The 17,747-nt window shown below is 45.7% G+C and overlaps 1 protein-coding gene across 3 annotated transcripts in view; it reads right to left on the minus strand.

The window, feature by feature from the left end:
• ENOX1 (ecto-NOX disulfide-thiol exchanger 1) overlaps positions 1 to 17,747 on the minus strand; it is a 297,621-nt gene that overhangs the window by 124,001 nt on the left and 155,873 nt on the right. For all 3 annotated transcript variants that reach the window (XM_029210363.1, XM_029210361.1, XM_029210362.1), the window contains one exon: positions 16,215 to 16,427. In XM_029210363.1, coding sequence (XP_029066196.1) covers positions 16,215 to 16,427 — 213 coding nt within the window. The remainder of the gene's footprint in view (positions 1 to 16,214; positions 16,428 to 17,747) is intronic.

Below are 17,747 nucleotides of genomic sequence, written 5' to 3' on the forward strand. Positions count from 1 at the left end.
GCACCCATTATAGCCAGCCCTCCAGCCCTCTGGCAGAAAATGGGAGCCACTGCCTTCACCTCAAGACAGACCAAGGCTCACCCAACCAGCAGCACCGCATGCAGATCTTATTTCAACACCATATGGCGTCCTTCGTAGTTCGTCATGGCCACATACTCCATTTTAACTTTCATAAGGCTCTCCTCCCTCTGGCTCCCGACACTCTGGAAGTTCTAACTCTAACACTTTGACTTAATTTAGCACTTCTGTGGCTTCCAGGGGAGGCGCTACGTCCGTGATCAACGTTGAAGGGTGGTGAACAAACGTAGACAGGGAAAGGGATGGGCTCTTAGTAGTGGATGTGAGAGGCGGGGGTCAACCAACTGCAGATTCAATCTTGCTTAAGCAGTTATTGATCTAGTAAGCACGGGATTAAGGAAATTACAGCACTGAATGACCCCTATGATTAAACCTGAACTCCTAAATATTTAGTTAGGAAGGCACAGCCAAAATGAGCTTCTTAGGGGTGCTAATGCTCTACTTAACAGAAATCTTTCTAAAGTGATTCCCAAGGCTCTATTCTAAAAAAGGACATCAAAGCTCTTCCACATCTTCCAGGTGTCCAAGGAATGTCAAAGAGTAATAGAAGAATCCCCACAGAAGAGCAACACCTGGTGCCCCCATTTCAAACACTGGAAATAAACAAGTGTGTGATGGAGGAAAGGAAGAAAGCAGATTCCCTTCACTTACTACATGGTAAATATCTTCTAAGGCTAAATAAGCAACTACTTCTCAGTCTATGGGTGATTTTCGCAGGGGTTTTACATGGACCGTCTTCTGACTCAAGAAGATCGCAACTCCAAATCTCCTTATTTATCAAACTTGATCATCATGTCTCCTGATGAATTTGCTGCGCTCGCCTGTAACAGGGGGATTTAAGCTAAGCTCGCACTGCCCTTGAGCGCGTGCAGTTCCCCTCTCCTGCCTCCCCTGGAGGAAGTAACGCTGCCAGACTAGTCACAATGAGCTGCTCCCAGGGCTGACTTTCCCCTGACCACCGACCCCCCACGGCTCTGCTTGGATGCACTGCCCGTGGCTGGCCGAGGAGAACTGGTTCAGCCCCACTGCCTGGGCTTCCCATGGCTTTGCCTGCAGGGAGGCTGGGAGCATCTGGGGCCTCCAGATGCCTGCTGCACGGGCAGTACAGAGCACTCGGCCCAGAATGCCCACGGTGGAGTCCACTGCCTGATGAGACTATCCGGCGGGGGTGGTGACCACGGGATTGTTAAAGAGCAACGGGTCTCATTGCTTTTGATAGTAGACCTCTCTGATCAGCGTCATTTAGAAGGGTAACAACTGTGGTGTCCTGACACCAGGCCTGAGGAGAGAGGACAGGAAAGGTCGAGGCTGAGTTATCTGGGTGATAGAAGACAAAATTCTGCCATCAACTGGAGAAGGCTGTTAATAAAGGGGATACACTAAAGAGAAAATTACGTGGTCATACATGCGTGTGTGGAGTGGGAGGAAGGTAAGAGAGACCAGTAATGCACTTGGAGGAGTACAGAAGGGAAGGTACTTAGAAGAAAGACTCTGCACAGGTTCAAGGGTAAAAATGGATCCCCTAATATCTACTCAAGGCATGTACTCCTGCAGATATTCCCTGTTTGAGGATAAATGCCTCAGGTTTTTTTTTTTTTTTTTGCGGTACGCGGGCCTCTCACTGTTGTGGCCTCTCCTGTTGCGGAGCACAGCCTCCGGACGCGCAGGCTCAGCGGCCATGGCTCACGGGCCCAGCCGCTCCGCGGCATGTGGGATCCTCCCGGACTGGGGCACGAACCCGTGTGCCCTGCATCGGCAGGCGGACTCTCAACCACTGCGCCACCAGGGAAGCCCCAATGCCTCAGTTATTTAGAACATGTTATTACCATATTCCAGGGTTTAATTTCCATTCATTCATTCATCCATCCATTGAGAAAACATCTGAGACCCTCCTAGTCACCAGGCATTTGACTGATTGCTAGAAATATATGATTAAGACAAAGTCCATGCCCTTGATGAGACCATGGTCTCTGGGGAGCAAGAAAGACAAGCAGATAATTATCCTATGCAAGAGAGGTATGGATGACAGCTATGGGGACACGATAGCTAACTCCGTAGATGGAGTCAGGGAACACCCCCAAAGAAAACAACATTTGCTAAGTCTTAAATGATGAATCAATGCTTGCCCAGTAGAGAAGGCAGGGACATCCGGTTCAGAGGTGGCCATGGAATTGTGAAAGGACTTTGTGTGAAAGTAGCTGGTGGGGAGAGGGCTAAAGCTGGGTGGGAATAAGTCAGGAAGGACCGTGTATGCCGAGCCAGACTGTGACTTTATACTGTAGGCTAGAGGAGGCATATCCGAGTAGGATTTGTTTGGGAGAGATGATGAAGGTTTGAATTAAGACAGAGCACTGGAATGGAGGGAGGAGCAAGGAGTCGATGGGACACGGTGGCTGACTTGCTGTGAGGCTGGAGAGAAGAGAGACCAGGATGACTCAAACTTGAGAAGCACATCAGAGACCGAGAGCACAGGTGGAGGTCTGAGAAAGAAGATAAGGGGTTTACTTCTGGACGGGCTGAATCTGAGATGCCTGAAGGTCATCCAGAGGGAGCCGGAATACACACCGGAGGTTCAGAAAGAAGTCAGAATTCAGAGACTTATCTTGAATTTTCTGGGCCATTCTCAATTTCCTCTAATTGTATTCTTTTCAGTAGCATAATTAATTAAAAGCAAAACTAAATATGAGAACTTTTATACTTCTTTTCTTATTAAGTTTTATACTTTCCCCCCACATATTAACAAGTTAAAAAAAAACCCTCAATCCCAAGAAACAAAAACCATGTAACTCAGCTTAGGTTTAAAAAATACTCGCACAGTATTTCTATGGTCCAGTTGACTTCTCTCATTTCTGTGCAGACTGTCCCTGAATGAGCCATTCGTCTTGCAAATGAAAGATCTTGGGCACACAAAAGGACTCAGAAGAGTGCTAGGATCAGCAGGAATTCATCATCATTAGTGAAAAACTACCTCCAAGAGTATGCCGTAATGAATGTGATTCAAAGACGGCATATTTTTAAAACCATAAATCAGGGTGACCGCTAGGACTGGTGTCCCAGGGAAAGACCATGCTCTCTTCACTGCAGCAGGAAACATCAAAGAGCAAGTCCCTGAATCCGACTACCACTCACTACTTCTCCAGTATAATTCATACTGCTTATTCTATACACAGGAAAACTACAGGAAGTTACTAAGTGGAATCTTTAACACTCTACTTCACCGCTCAGAGAAGACAGAAGTAGTAAACAAGATGGCACTGGCCTTTGTTCAGAAAGGTAGCGTGCAGACGCTGAGCTGAGAGCAGAGCAGATTCACATCAGCCGCCACCGGGGCCTTCACCACCCAGGGGTCTACAGAGTGGTGGCTGCAGGGCCCCATAAGAGCCTATAGCAATTAGAATTCTTCAGCATTTGGGAAGTATTAACGACAGAAAGAGCGCTCCGCAAGAGAATTAATATTTACCCTTCACACCTTGCAAACCGCCCTCCCACAATCCTCTGTATTAACTTTGCCTAAATTAGGTTATTTGAGAGAAACGGAAAAAATTAAAAGGGACTGATTTTTCTAAAGTATGCTGGAATGTCCGTCTTAGGTGACATAGTAGAGTCCCTAGTACATTTCCAGCAGGTATAAGTGAACATTAGCGGAGGATAAATAGAGCTTGGAGGAAATTGCTAATCACTCTTGGCAGAGGCAAGCCTCTTGTTAAAAGATAAACTGAGGTATATTAAAATGTTTGAAGTTTATTTCAACAAAAATGGATTCCAGTCGAGCGGCACCAAACTGGAAGCGTTTAGCAGTGCACCATTGACAGGAGTTGGGGAGAGACTTACAGGGAAAAGGCAGAAGCAAAGCCAGGAGATTACTGTTTGGTTGTCTCTCAAAACCTAGTTGGTTATTTGTGATTGGCTGTCCTTAGGTTTCCACTTCTTAACCGTGACGCATTTACAGGCTTAGGTTTTGGTTTGCATACTTAGGCCACCACGACATTAGAGCCTCCTCTAGTGCCCTCTGTGTCTAATTAATTGAACACCCTACTAGTGATTATTCATTCTCTTATGCACATAACATGCACACACATGTGTATAAATTCTTCAGCATTTCAACAAAAAATCCTAAGACTAGGTAATTTAACAAACTTTTTTTTTTTTGTACTTTCCCCTCACCTCAAAATGTCTGGACATCTGCTGACTTCAGAACAGACTTCTTACATGAGAGAGAATTTGATCAATTATCTTGAGAAGCACTTGTCTTCAGTCTTCTCAGAAAAGACAAGCTCAGAACAGGACATTCTGGGTAAACACCCAGAAATAGAACACACTCAAACAAGCTCCCTGGGAAGGGGCCGGGCACCAAGCACAAAACCTCAGACTTCTGGGGGGTACGAGGCTCCTGATTCTTGAGCTCTGGGCAGAAAAGCCTTGGAAGCAATGAAAGAGAAAGGTTAGGTTCCTCCAGAGAACAAACCCAGACCTTTTCCTCCATGTGCTCCTGAGTGTGTGTCTTGAGTCCCCCACACCTCCTGCATCTTTTGTTCCAGCTAAGCAGCTGTGAGACAGCTTTCAATCCATTTAGTCTCCCAAATATCAAGAGAAACCGATTAAGTCCTTATAGGCAGTAGGCCTGCCTAAATAGAGCACCTCAAACAAACCTTCCAAGCTGAATTTTTGTTTTTAATGTTCTCTAGGCTCCTGATAGAGCCTTAACTCTGTGGGGTTCAGAGGAAATTTTACTTTCCTTTAAGAGATTTTCAAAGGCGTGTAACAAATGAAAAGAGCTGAGTTCCCCCACTAGCGTTTTAGTGTTGTTTTTAAATACCAAAAGCTAGGGTGGGACGGATGAGCCTTGGCCCTGGATTGCAGAATTATAACAGCGAGTGGAATAAGTGATTTGGGCCCTCTGGACGCCCAGAGGGAGGAGCCGTTAGTGTTGAACACGACAGGGGAAGCTGCTAGAGTGATTCCCAGAGAGATTCCTGCGCCCTCACTTGTGTTCTGGGTCCTCACTCAGGAGCCAGTGAGTCTGGCGGGAAGCCCAGGAAACAGAATTAACTCCATCAAACCCATACATTAAGGAGGCACGGACCGGAATTTCAAGTCAAGGAGGAAAAAGGGCATTCTGGGGTTTTTGTCTTGAGATGACTAAAAAGAGCCATGCTGTGTAACCCTGTGAATCCATTCCAGCCCTGTTAAACCTGAGGCCAGAACGCCACCAGCAGGTACCACGGTTCTGAACTTCCTGGCTAGGTGAGGCCAGAAATCTGGTTCTTTTGGGGAGTGGGGTGCGGACAGGAAGAAAAACATGCTGGATCAAATTACACAAAAAGAAACACGGTGCTTTTGGCAAATTCTGAGCAAGCAGGAAATGGTGACATTTTTCCAATAAATGGTAAGCTATTAGGCAGACAGTGACTTTTGAAGCTCTGTATAGTATAAATCCCAATACACTTCAGGGAACTGTAGATACCCTTATTAATGCATCTGTTCAAATATTCTGGAAAGTAATGGAACAAAAATCCATGAAGCTATTATAATTTTAATGGTTCCTACCAATATATAGCATCTACTAGGCTTTTGAAAATCCAATCAATCACCCTGTCTGGATGATCCCTATTGACTAAATGAAAGTACTATACGTATATAAGAAAAAAATGAATAAAATGAAAAGTAAAAGTCTATCTTCCCATCCTGACTACCGCCCATCCAGTGTCTCTCTTTAAAGTTAACCACTGTTAACAGAGTATCCATCCAAAGAAAAAGTTATACATACAGTACACTATGTGTAACCTTGTTTTACTTACATAAAGTGCCAATATTATTGATATATACACTGTGCTGTATCTTGCTCTTAAGTCGTACGTGTATTATCAGTAAGGCTGCAGTGAACATCCTCAGACATACTTTCTGACACATTCTTACCTAAGTATCTTTATAAGAAATTCTCAGCAGTGGAAAAAATATATAAAAGAGTGTATGAATTTTTAATTTTTGAGAGCTATCGCCAAGTCGCACTCACATTTTATGCCCGCAAGTGTTTTTCAGATTGTTTTCCTATCCCTCGTCAACAGCTGGTAATCAAATGTTAAATTTTGCCATTCCTGATCAATGAGAAAAGGCCTGAATTACATGATGACCGATTCTCTGAACCCGAGCTATCCACATTTGCAGTTTCCATTGTGAATCACGGAAAGAAGTCCACAGACTCATCAGAACTGCCCTTTTTTTTTTTGCGGTACGTGGGCCTCTCACTGCTGTGGCCTCTCCCGTTGCGGAGCACAGGCTCCGGGCGCGCAGGCTCAGCGGCCATGGCTCACGGGCCCAGCCGCTCCGCGGCATGTGGGATCTTCCCGGACCGGGGCATGAACCCGTGTCCCCTGCATCGGCAGGCGGACTCTCAACCACTGCGCCACCAGGAAAGCCCAGAACTGCCCTTTTTATCAGTAACTGGCCTGTTGTGAAGACTGATCATCCAGCAAGAAGGGAAGAGACCTGGTTTCTGGGTATCCCTTCTCCTTCGTGACCCTGCTTTCCTCTGGGTCACCATCAACTCCACGAGTGGCGCCAGGAAAATCAGGTAACAGTAACTGGCTATTTCTGATTACTTAGATTTACTGGCCCGGGCACTATGCTTGATGATTTAAAACAGTGGCTTTCAAAGCGTGGATCCTGGACCAGCATCGTGGGCATCACTTGGGAATTTATTAAAATGCAAGTAGCCCCTAGACCTACTGCACAGAAACTTGGGGGGGGGCGGTGGGGCCCAGCAGATCCTTCTCCTAAAAACATTTTTCCCAGTTTTATTGAGATAGATATAACTGACATACAACACTGTGTAAGCTGAAGGTGCGCAGCATAATGATTTGCAGTACGTACGTACCATGAAATGATTACCACAAGGTTAGTGAACATCCGTCATCTCACATGGTTACAAGTTTTTTTTCTCGAGACGAAAATTTTTAAGGTTTACTGTCTTAACAACTTTCAAATACACAGTACAGTACTGTTAACTATTGCTGTCGGGCCGTGCATTTCATCTCCAGGAATTACTTATTTTAGAACTAGAAGTTTGTGTCTCTTGCCCTCCTTCACCCCTTCCCTGCACCCCCCAACCTCTGCCTCTGGCAACCACCGATCCAGCAGAGTCTGTTTTTCCAAGGTCCCCGGGTCATTCCAACGCATAATGAAGTTTGAGAACCTCTGATTTAAAACATTACCTCATTTAAATTCCCCAACAACGATCTGAGGCAGGTGCTATTATCATGCCCATTTCACTGAGAAAGAAACTGAGATTCACAGAGAGGGTATCATTACCAGTCATATACTTAGCAAGTGGTGAAGCTGGGGATGGAAAATAGCATCTGTGCAACTTCAAATCGTGCATTTATACCTATTTGTATATGCATTTGTACTATGGGCCAAAGTCTTACGAACACTGTGGAGCATACCGCCGTGCCAGACCTTGCACTAGGCACTGGGGACAAAAAGATCCAGAGACGCTGCTGGTCCTTGCAGCCCCGGTGAATCCCAGCATGAGAACTGCCGAGAGGGAGGCTGCAGAGAGCGCCAAGGCGGGCAGGAAAGGCTTTAACAACGGCTGGTCCAAAATGTTAAGGTGACCAGAATTTTCTACTGCAAAGAAGACAAATATTTGCGGCTGTGATGGGGCAGGAAGCTGCATGGAGCCCTCTCCAAAAGTGTACTGAGGAATGTGAAAGACAGCAAGGAAGAAGCCCAGGGTCTGGAAAGAGGGCCCCTGCTCACCTGTCTACCAGACTGCAACTGATGCAGTTGCAGGTGCGCGCTCAGCACACGCTTTCATCTAAAATCCGTGCTGTCCTGCTTTTGCTTATCACTGTTGTTGAATAAAAGCCTCAGCAGGCGAAGCTTGAGGTGGGGCTGAGGGAGAGCTTTTAGGGGTCGAGGAGTCGCACAGGGTTTCTGGGGGCACGCGGGTGGGCAGGGAGGGTCATGCAGCCTGCATTTCTGAGGCTGTAGCTCCACCTCTAAGCAGCTGTGTGGCCTGCGAAACCTCCACCTGTTTGAATCCCAAGGTCAAGGGGGTCAGTCCTGAATATCCTTCCTACCTCTGTCATCCCATGGCACAGGGGTCTGCGAACTTTCTGTGAAGGAACAGACAGGATATATTTTTGGCTTTGCGGATCACAAGGCTACCTGCTAGAGCAGGGGTCTGCACACCTAAGCAGTTTGTCTCCTTAAGTAGATGTTCTCTCACGTTGTCTGTGGCTACTCTGTCACGAGTCTCCCTGGACAGTGTTCTTTTGTTTGAGCACAAATACTAATCGGTACTTCTTTTTCAGTTGCACAGAGAGTCAAGAACACGTCGCATCTGCCTTCAAGAAACTTAAAACTTACAGTACTGCCCGGAGATGTAACCTCCGCAGCCAGGCAGAGTCCGGACGGGCACGGAGAGTGTCATCTGATCCTCTGTTCTATGATCAGCTCCGGACTTACTGACATCCCGGCAGGTACTTGTTGTGTGCAGACATTCAGAGATGTTCAAGGGTCGAAGTTGTTGATACGATAAGGACAGCCGAATTTTCAGAGTGGGAAGAGAGCCTAGGGGACTGTCTGGTCAAACCCTTTCATCGCAGAGATGAGAAAACGAAGACTTAAGGAGCTTCAAGGCCTTTCCTAAAGTCACCTGGCTAATTTATGGTCAAGCTGGGCTCACAACTCTCCACTGTCGGCTTTTTTCGAGATCTAAGATGAGGTTGATGCCATTTCCTATCATAAATGCACAAAACAAATCTGCATGATAGTTCTAACCTTCCCAATCTCCAGGTTAAAATAACATCAATGACAGTGCTCTAATACTACTTCTGCAAAATTCTCAACTAAAGTATATTCTATGTATTTCACTTTTAAAGAGAATGGTATATTAGATCAAAGCCAGTTAAGATCACGGTTTACCCCCAAACCAACATTTACAATGTGTTTCGCAGTTATCAGGTTCCAGCCCAACTTCCAATACTACTTTCATTTCCACCTGTGACATAGGATCAACAACCCATATTTGTATACTGAGGTGCTTACAAGAGTGCTGCCTGAAAGTGGGGCAGGGAGGCGGGAGAAGAGAACAGCAAACGGTCTCTGTCTCTGCTTAGCCTAAAATCTTGCTGGAGGAAAAAACCAAAACCCCAAACCTGATGCTTAAAAGAATAATCAAATGCCCAAGTAGACAGTACCGACAAGCGCTACAGAAGGGAGGAGAAAGGGAGGTGGTTATGCGTAGGACAGACAGAAAAGATTCATGGAGGAGGTGTGACAGGAGCTTTGGTTCTGGCCTGGGGAGGAGGGGAAATGCTTCAGACAAGGGATGGGGAGGAAGTACGAGTGCGGAGGGGGGATAGAGGGTCGTGCTAGAAGCAAAGACTTTGTTTTCTGACCAGGTAGCAGCTCTTATATTCAGTGTGATGTCAGCACACTTCTTCACACCCACCTGTAAACTATAAACTTATACTTATCCTCCTCTGATCATTTTCATTTTTCATAAACACACACGCACACAGAGAAAGCGAACTGTCCAAGGAGCCGAGAGTCCTGGGTTCTAATCTGCCCATAAATTGCTAAATGACAGGGGCCTATCAGGGCTGCTCTTGGAACCTCGGTTTCCTCCTCTATAAAACGAGGGGGCTTGGGCCAATGAGGGTCTGAGGTCCCCTCCAGCTCTGACACTCAACAATTTCTAGTTTTCCATCCTGCTAATACTTACGGTACATAATCCTTTTTTTTTTGCGGTACGCGGGCCTCTCACTGCTGTGGCCTCTCCCGCTGCGGAGCACAGGCTCCGGACGCGCAGGCCCAGCGGCCATGGCTCACGGGCCCAGCCGCTCCGCGGCATGGGGGATCTTCCCGGACCGGGGCACGAACCCGTGTCCCCTGCATTGGCAGGCGGACTCTCAACCACTGCACCACGAGGGAAGCCCCACATAATCTTAAATTAATATTACTAAGTCCTTCTCCATCACCGTCTGCTTCCCGTTTGCCTTTTCCCCACTTTGCTCCCTTCCCTCTCTCCTCTCTTACCAGGAAGTGTGCTGGGAAATTACCAGAGTGGGACGATCGTGGAGTGTTTAAATTTTCATCAGATGTGTGTGTGTTGTAACAAGGCATGGACAATTGATCAACCTGGCAAGCACATTAATAATTGAGTGTTGTGGAACATGCTTCCTCAACTTTATGAACAGCTCTTCTCTGAGCTTTGAAATGACAAGCTTTGCTCATAACTGAAAACCTGAATGTGGGCAGGCCTATGGGGAGTTCCTCTGACGTATAAATGTTTAAAAAGCAAGGAAGATCAAAACCTGAAAGTCTCTCAGTTGGGAAACTTGGGGGAGTTTCTGCCCAACGGATAGGCTGAGAGGTGACATAAAGATGAGATAAGGATGATATGAGAATAAAATGACATAAGGGTGAGATGATTCACCTGTACTGAACTTTTTTTTCCTTTATATATAGTGAATGAGATCTATCCAGCTGGCCCAGAAAGGAAGGGAAAGCCCTAGGTGCCCCACCAGTTTAAAGGATGCTCTCATCTAACATCTTTGAAAACTGCACATCCATTGTCACAGGTGAAAAACGATCCAAAGTAGACGTGAATGGATGCCATACTTCCCAAACTCGCGGTTGGGTTTAGTTGCTGCCCTTTGACACTTTATGCCAAGGCTCAGATGGAAACAGTGCCTATTTGATTATATTTACATAGCCCATCCTGGGGTGAAGGCCAGAGATAGGAAGAAGGTTAGAACTTAAACAAATGTTGGCAGAACTGAACGCCAACAAAGCTAGAAGGTAACTGCTGGCCTTTGATGTAGACCTTGAAATAAATCTCAACCTTTAAATTATTCATGGCTCTTGGGTTTCTTTTCCCTTTGAACACATGCTATTTGTTCAAATATGAAAGCAAGGATAAGCAAGGCAAGGAGATATGTGCATTTAATCCATTTTAATGGACTATCATGCACTGGAATTTCCCTTCTCCTGGTCAACCAGTTGGCTATTTCCAACAAAATCTATATAGGGACCCACACTTTTACTGCGCCTGGAGCTTTGTAATGTACCGGAATTTGCCTGGAAGTTGTTCAGTGGGCCCTCTCTTCAGGACACCGGGCCAGCCCTACTTGCTGTAATAAACTAGTTCAACAACAGACCTGCTTCCAAACCGCCTAGGAACGACTCCCTGAAACTTGACTTTCTAATGGAGAGGCTGCCATGGAATTCTAGGAGCGTAACATTGACATTGTGGGGATCTTTTACGTGGGAGGGAGCAACTGTCAAATAACCAGGAAATTTCCAGCCACTCTGGAGAAAGAGAGCCGAGATGTCATTCCCGAATCCCAGTGCTTGACAATCCTAATCTAATTCTAAAAGACAAAGCCAAATGGGATTCCTGTGGTGTTTGCCAGAAATATGAAAGCTGATAAGTGGGGGGATGACTGGTTCTACTTTTGGAAAATATGGCAAGTACGTCGACTGCTGTGGACTTCCGCAGCTATTATTTTAGAGGTAGCTCCGTGTATGGACACCAAACTCACCCTGAAGCCATCTGGGGAAGCAGAAAATGCGGTGGAGACGAACAAACATAACTCCACCAGACATGACATGAGATCTATTTCAAAATTCAAAGGATGAGGAAATGTACACACACCTACCAGGCTAGTCAGGTTACTGCTAATATTTTTATGGTGAATTTCACGTTAGAATTTGGTTCCCCTTTGCATCTGGGGAATTGTCGTCTTTGTAAAAGCACATAAAAACGAATGGAAAATTCTGAGATGGCTCAGTGAGCTATGCAATGTTCCCGTTCTACGTCACAGGCTTAACTCCAGCTGAGGCTCACACTGAAAGTATCTGCCATCTTCAAGTCATCCTGAAGGGTCCCGGCTACTGAGGATTCACACGAAGGCCCTCAGGGCCTCTGTGGCTGGGGCGTGTACCCCTTGGACAGCCCTGGGGGCCTGTCAAGTTCAGCTGGGGTTTTCACAATCCCTGTTGGTATCTGCTGGCTGCTGAAATACTTGCCAGAATCAAATTACAGGGTTAAGCGGGGGGGGGGGGGTGGGGGGGGGGGGGGGGGGGGGCTGGGGGGGGGTGGAATCTCGCAAACAGTAATAGGGAGATGGGGAGGGTACAGGTTGTCAGACAGTGACAACTGGGGAGATGTCAACATGAACTTCTGTGTTTATTCTTCTACCCCAACTCTCCTACCATCCTCTAGCCTGTTACCAAGTGTCTGGTAAAATATAGCAGTTTCCAACAAGAGCATAGATGGTGAGCTCTTTCTTCAGCTTGTTTGATTACACATGCAAGGTGAAACTCTGTTACCCACAGACAGTGCTAACACCGATGCCAAACTGTTCTACAAGGTTCCTGGAAACTTCTGAGCTTACTGTTTCAGCCTTACTTCCTGCCTTCCTTCCAACGTACTCATTCATTCACTCACTCATCCACCAAATATTTGTTGCGTATTTCCATGTTCCAGGCACTTGATATACATCGACGACTAGGAGAGACGTGTCCTTTCCTTTGTGACGTTTATTATAATAAACCAAAACCAGAGAATTCATTAAGTCATACCCATTTGGATAAGCGCCCCGAGGAACCTGATGAGATGCAGAAATGGTGAGCCTGCTAGGAGAGGATGGATCAGGAAGGCCTCTCTGAAAGGGTGGCCTTACAGCCAAGACCTAAAGGATGAGAGGGATGGAAGCATGCAGAGTACAGGGAAGAGCACAGCAGACAGAGGGAACAGATGTGCAAAGGCTCGGAGGTGGGAGGTAGCTTTAACGGGCTCGGCAGGAGAAAGGCCAGTGGAGATGATGCCTCATGAGGTGAGGGAGAGCTGACGTTGAAGAGGCAAGCACGGAGAGCTTGAGGCTCGGGAGGGTGAATGTTATTGTAAGTGCAATGGGAATCTACTCAAGGGATTTAAGTGGGGAAGACGTGCTCTGACTTATGTCAGACAATGTGTGAAAAATAGATTGAGCTGGAGGAAAGGTGGAAAGGGAGGAATTACACATGGCAGAAACTGCAAAATGTCTCTCTGTAGCCATTCTCCCCTCCTTCCTAACTCGGAGAACTCCAGTTTTATTCTGGAGAGCAATGGGCCCAGTCAAAAAGTATATTTCCCATTTTCTTTGTAGCTCGGCATGGCCACATGTAATAATTCTGCACAACAAGACATAAATTGAAGCCTATTGGGGATCTTTGCGCAAATTTGCTTTCCTGCTCTAAAGGTGCAACCCCTTCCTCTTCCTTTCTTCCTCTCCTTTTTCTTATGTGATTCCAGCTTGTAAAAACAAGATGTGATGGCAGGAGCAACAGCAGCCCTCTTAGACAACTATCTAAGAAGGTTAATATTGACAGTATCACAGAAACCTCAGGCCTGACAGCCTTAAACCACTGAATCAGTGCCAACAAATCTGGGTTTCACTGGGTATAAAAAGAAAATGCTCCATTTTTTAAGATAAAGTTTGCTTGGGTTTTCTATTACTTACAAGTGGACACCATATTTAACTGACATAACAGGCTCTTATCATCGTTCAGGCAGCCTGCACTTGAATGGTGGCAGTGAAAATGAATAAAAGTGGGTCAATTTTGAACGTTGAAACAATGGGATTTCCTGCTGTCCTACATGTGGGCTTTGGTGGTGGGGAATGGTGGGTGTGAAAATTACAGGATTTTGGTCTGCGAATTTATTAAAATGGGAAGGAAAAAACCAAAGAAGGACAGGTTTGAAGGCTAAAAGCAAGAATTTAAATTTTGATATTTTACAGGTGAGGTACCTAAGTGTTATCTATGTTAGTAATCTCCATCCTTGTGGTTTCCATGAGGTGGGATCTTCCTCCAAAATTCCTGGCCCTGCTCTAGCCCTTCATTCTCTTCTTTTTCGGGAGCAAGTGAACCAGCCTGCCTGTACAGGGTACAGTGGGCCCTTGAACAACGCAGGTTTGAACTGTGCAGGTCCATTTATATATACTACCATACTGCATCATCCATGCTTGATTGAATCTGCGGACATGGAACTGGGGACAGGGAGGGCCAACTGTAAAGTTATACTCAGATTTTTCATCCTGCAGAGGGTCCAGGCCCCTAACCCCTGTGCAATGTTCGAGGGTCACCTGTACTCATTCCCGTCTGCTTCTCCACGTGTGATGTGGTACATACGGATACAGGCGCCACAGGAAGAAGCCTGTGGTCCTCGGAGCTGCCTGTGGCTGGATGCTCAACCCCCAGGTCCAGCAGCAGGAAGCCCATCATCGCTGCAGATCTCAACCCCATTATCCAATTCAGCTTGTATCAGGAGTAAAACACAGACGTTTGTATCCCCACGTGCTGGACTTCTTTGTCTATCTCTCGGTGGTTTTACACTTAGGTTGGCTTCTACCTGTATAATATTAGACACATCCCATTCTTTCAGCCACATGATGGGGGGCTTGTTTTTAACAAGTGCTTCTTTCAACGGGTATCGTAAGAGAAAACCAAAATCCCTCCCCTATTCTAATGTGTGGCTGCCTTCCTATCTTCCTTGTGAGAGTCAAGGATTGAGTCTTCCCTGCCCAGTGGGACTGTACACCTCACAGGAACAAGGATTTATTTCAAACTGATGCTAGTGAGCAAAAGGTAATCAGCGATCATTCTACTGTTCAGGCAGCTGGCTTCCTGCCATAACTTGGCAGGAATTTGTATTATTAGAATGGTGTGGCCTTTCCCTCTCTCCCTTTTCTCTGCTACCAATCCACCCTACCCCGCCTACTAATCAATTCTCTGCTTCTCTCCTTTAAAAGGTGGTCTGGGTGTTAGTGGACTTTAGCCTAGCCCTAGTAACCCCAACTTCAGAACTGCTGGGCATACACAGTCTGGTAAAAGGTCATTGCTCGCCACCAGGGAATCTAGGTAAGGTGGTCTGACAGTGGTCTCTATGAGATAACAGCAGTTCCGTTTTTCCTTTTTTTTTTCCTACAAAGACAGGGTGTCCCAGGTTGGTCTCATACTGGATATTTGGTCACTTATCAGAGTTTATGTTTGGGAGTTTCCTCATGTGACATTTTACACTGTGGCAAAAATGGTCTTTTGACAACAAAGTCATATAAAACACATTTACAGTTAAGATGCTGGTTTTTCATCCCCTCCTCTCTTTCCATCCTAACGGATACATTATGGCTGGGGTTTACACTGATGAAAGAGGTGATGGGCGTTTTGGCACATGATGTCATTGAAAATAATACATATTTTCAGAATGAATATGTAAATTGCATATGTTGCCATCCCGTGCGGGGTCCTGCACCTGGTGTGGAATGGAGCGCGGCACCGTTACGAGTGTCATTTAATAGCTTTTACCAAGCAAGGGGCACATGAGCAGCTGTGAGGCGTGATGCCACTGTGACATTAACTACAGACGCAGAGTGCCCGTAAAAAAATATATGTCCTTTGTTTTGAATAGAGCCCTGGGTGATTTCCCTAACTATTGTTCTATGAGAAAAAGCCCCGTTTACTCCCTTTCATCAGTTTAGGATCTGGACGGGAAAAATCACCGGCATCCAGTGGTTCAGGCAATTTGCTTTCCAAATGAAAAAAAGGACAAAAAATAATACTGCAGAAAAATCTCTACTCCTGAGTTGCCTGTGTTGACAGCCAAGGCTCACCTCAAATAAAGGATCCTGAGGAGTCTTTCTGACCTTCTTTCTAAACAGAGCCCAAGGACAACGCGTGACAGTGTATTCAGGGGCTGCTTCTACTCTCGGCACGGGGAGGATGTGAGGGTCTGGGTGTAGAGCCCGCACGTGAGGGTGGCCACCCTGCAGGGGCGGTGTGAACTGCAGTGGGTCCAGCAGGCACCGAAGCAGCGTCTGTCTGCCCCGCCCTGGGGGCCAGGCCGGGTGTTCTGAGGAAAAGCTACAGAAATGCTGCTCACCTTGAGAAGTAAGCTCTCAGGGCGGGGTCCGTGTTCCTCCAAGTTGCCACAGGACATGAAATTGGTTATGAGGTTTTGCCATTCAATATGGAGTAAGATGGGAAATTATGGGACTACTTACCCCCAAATGAAAAAAAAAAAAAAAGAGTACATAAGAAAAGGCAACGTCGTGACAAAAGAGATGGCCCCCCCAAATCTTACTTACATTGAGTGAGGATCCCGGTTAAGGCATTTTTGAAATTCTCCTTGGCCTCCTCCATCTCCTGCTCATGGGTGGCTTTCTCGTTCATCAGCCGGCGGACATGGCTGTTGGCCGACTGCACCATGGAATAGAACTGGTTTGCGGACCGCCGGTTTACTTCCCCTCGCTCAATCCAGGACAGCAGCACTGTGATGGCCTCTGAAAACTTGCTATCGTCTGGAAATGCAAAACCACCAAGTCCAAATCACGCCCAGGAAAGATTTTGGTTTTCACTTTGGTTCCTCTCTAAAGGTAAAGCACGGTCCATCCTAATGGATATGTTTTCAGAACTTGACCTTGTGAGCTTTCCTGCGACTAATGGCTCCATCATCACTTAGCTTGTCTTCCCACATCTAACTCCACGGCACTGCACAACCACCCAAGAAACAAAGGGTGGTTCACCCTCTCGATGAGCTCAGTTTTAGAAGATCTGTTCTGGGCATCCTTTGAAATATGGTACAACCGCACTCTTCCACCAAACCCACATTTCTCCTTCTTAAGACTGGCTCGAAAAACAGTTATTCACCTATTTGGCCTCCAGTTGATTTCTTTATTCTTTCACCAGAAATCGCATACGGTGATACTAGTTTTCTGACTTAGAATCTGCTGAGTTAACGTCAAGATGCGGATGACAGATTAAATTACTTTTAAAAGTGGTTGTGATGTGAGATATTGTTCCCAAGGTGGTAGTAGGAATAGGTCAATTCTTATACTACTACAGTTCAAAACTAATTTCACTTTAGGTTTAATAGAACATATTTGATTAGGCTGAAAACTAGAATATTTCCTTGTTTTCAACGAAAGAGGACCTGTTCCGAGGTGGTCAGTGTTTGCCTTGGAAGGCTACTGGAAACCCATTTGAACTTGGTTTGAGGGGTGTGTTGATGGGGGGAGGGGATGGGAGGTTCTACCTGTAAATAAGTGATAAAGTTTATTTCAAAGAAATCAATATACTTGCCCGTTCGCAAATAGTTACTGGAACAGATCTGTGTTTTACGACTGACTTGGAGGTGGAGAAGAAGCAAGTTTGAAGGAGATTAAGTTAACTGGAAGTGGAAGCCGTATGTCAGTTATTACAACATTAATTGATCCCATTGCTGAAGGCTTACTGCGTATTTTCCAGACAAACTTGAGGAGACGAGCCTTTCATCCCTATTTTTTTACCCCCGAAAAGATGTGATTTAAGAGAAATATCCTAGAAACTAACACAACATTGTAAATTAACTATACTTCAATAAAAATTTTTTTAAAAATCCTATATTTTCCAAGTAAACTGAGTAGAATCTGAGTTCTAAAACTAAGAAGCAAAATTAGACTAAAAGATTCAAATGCTTCTCATGCATCTGACAAATACTAAGTGACTACCATGTTCCCTCTACTAGAGGAACACCAGAGACACCAGAGACATCCTTATACACTGTATGTGTATATTCCATTGTTTATATATTATTATATATTGTGTGCATACATATACACACACACATACATACACACTCT

Source organism: Monodon monoceros, unplaced genomic scaffold, assembly GCF_005190385.1.
Source record: "Monodon monoceros isolate NGI ecotype Baffin Bay Population unplaced genomic scaffold, NGI_Narwhal_1 Super_Scaffold_8, whole genome shotgun sequence".
In the NCBI taxonomy this organism is placed as follows: Eukaryota; Metazoa; Chordata; class Mammalia; order Artiodactyla; family Monodontidae; genus Monodon; species Monodon monoceros.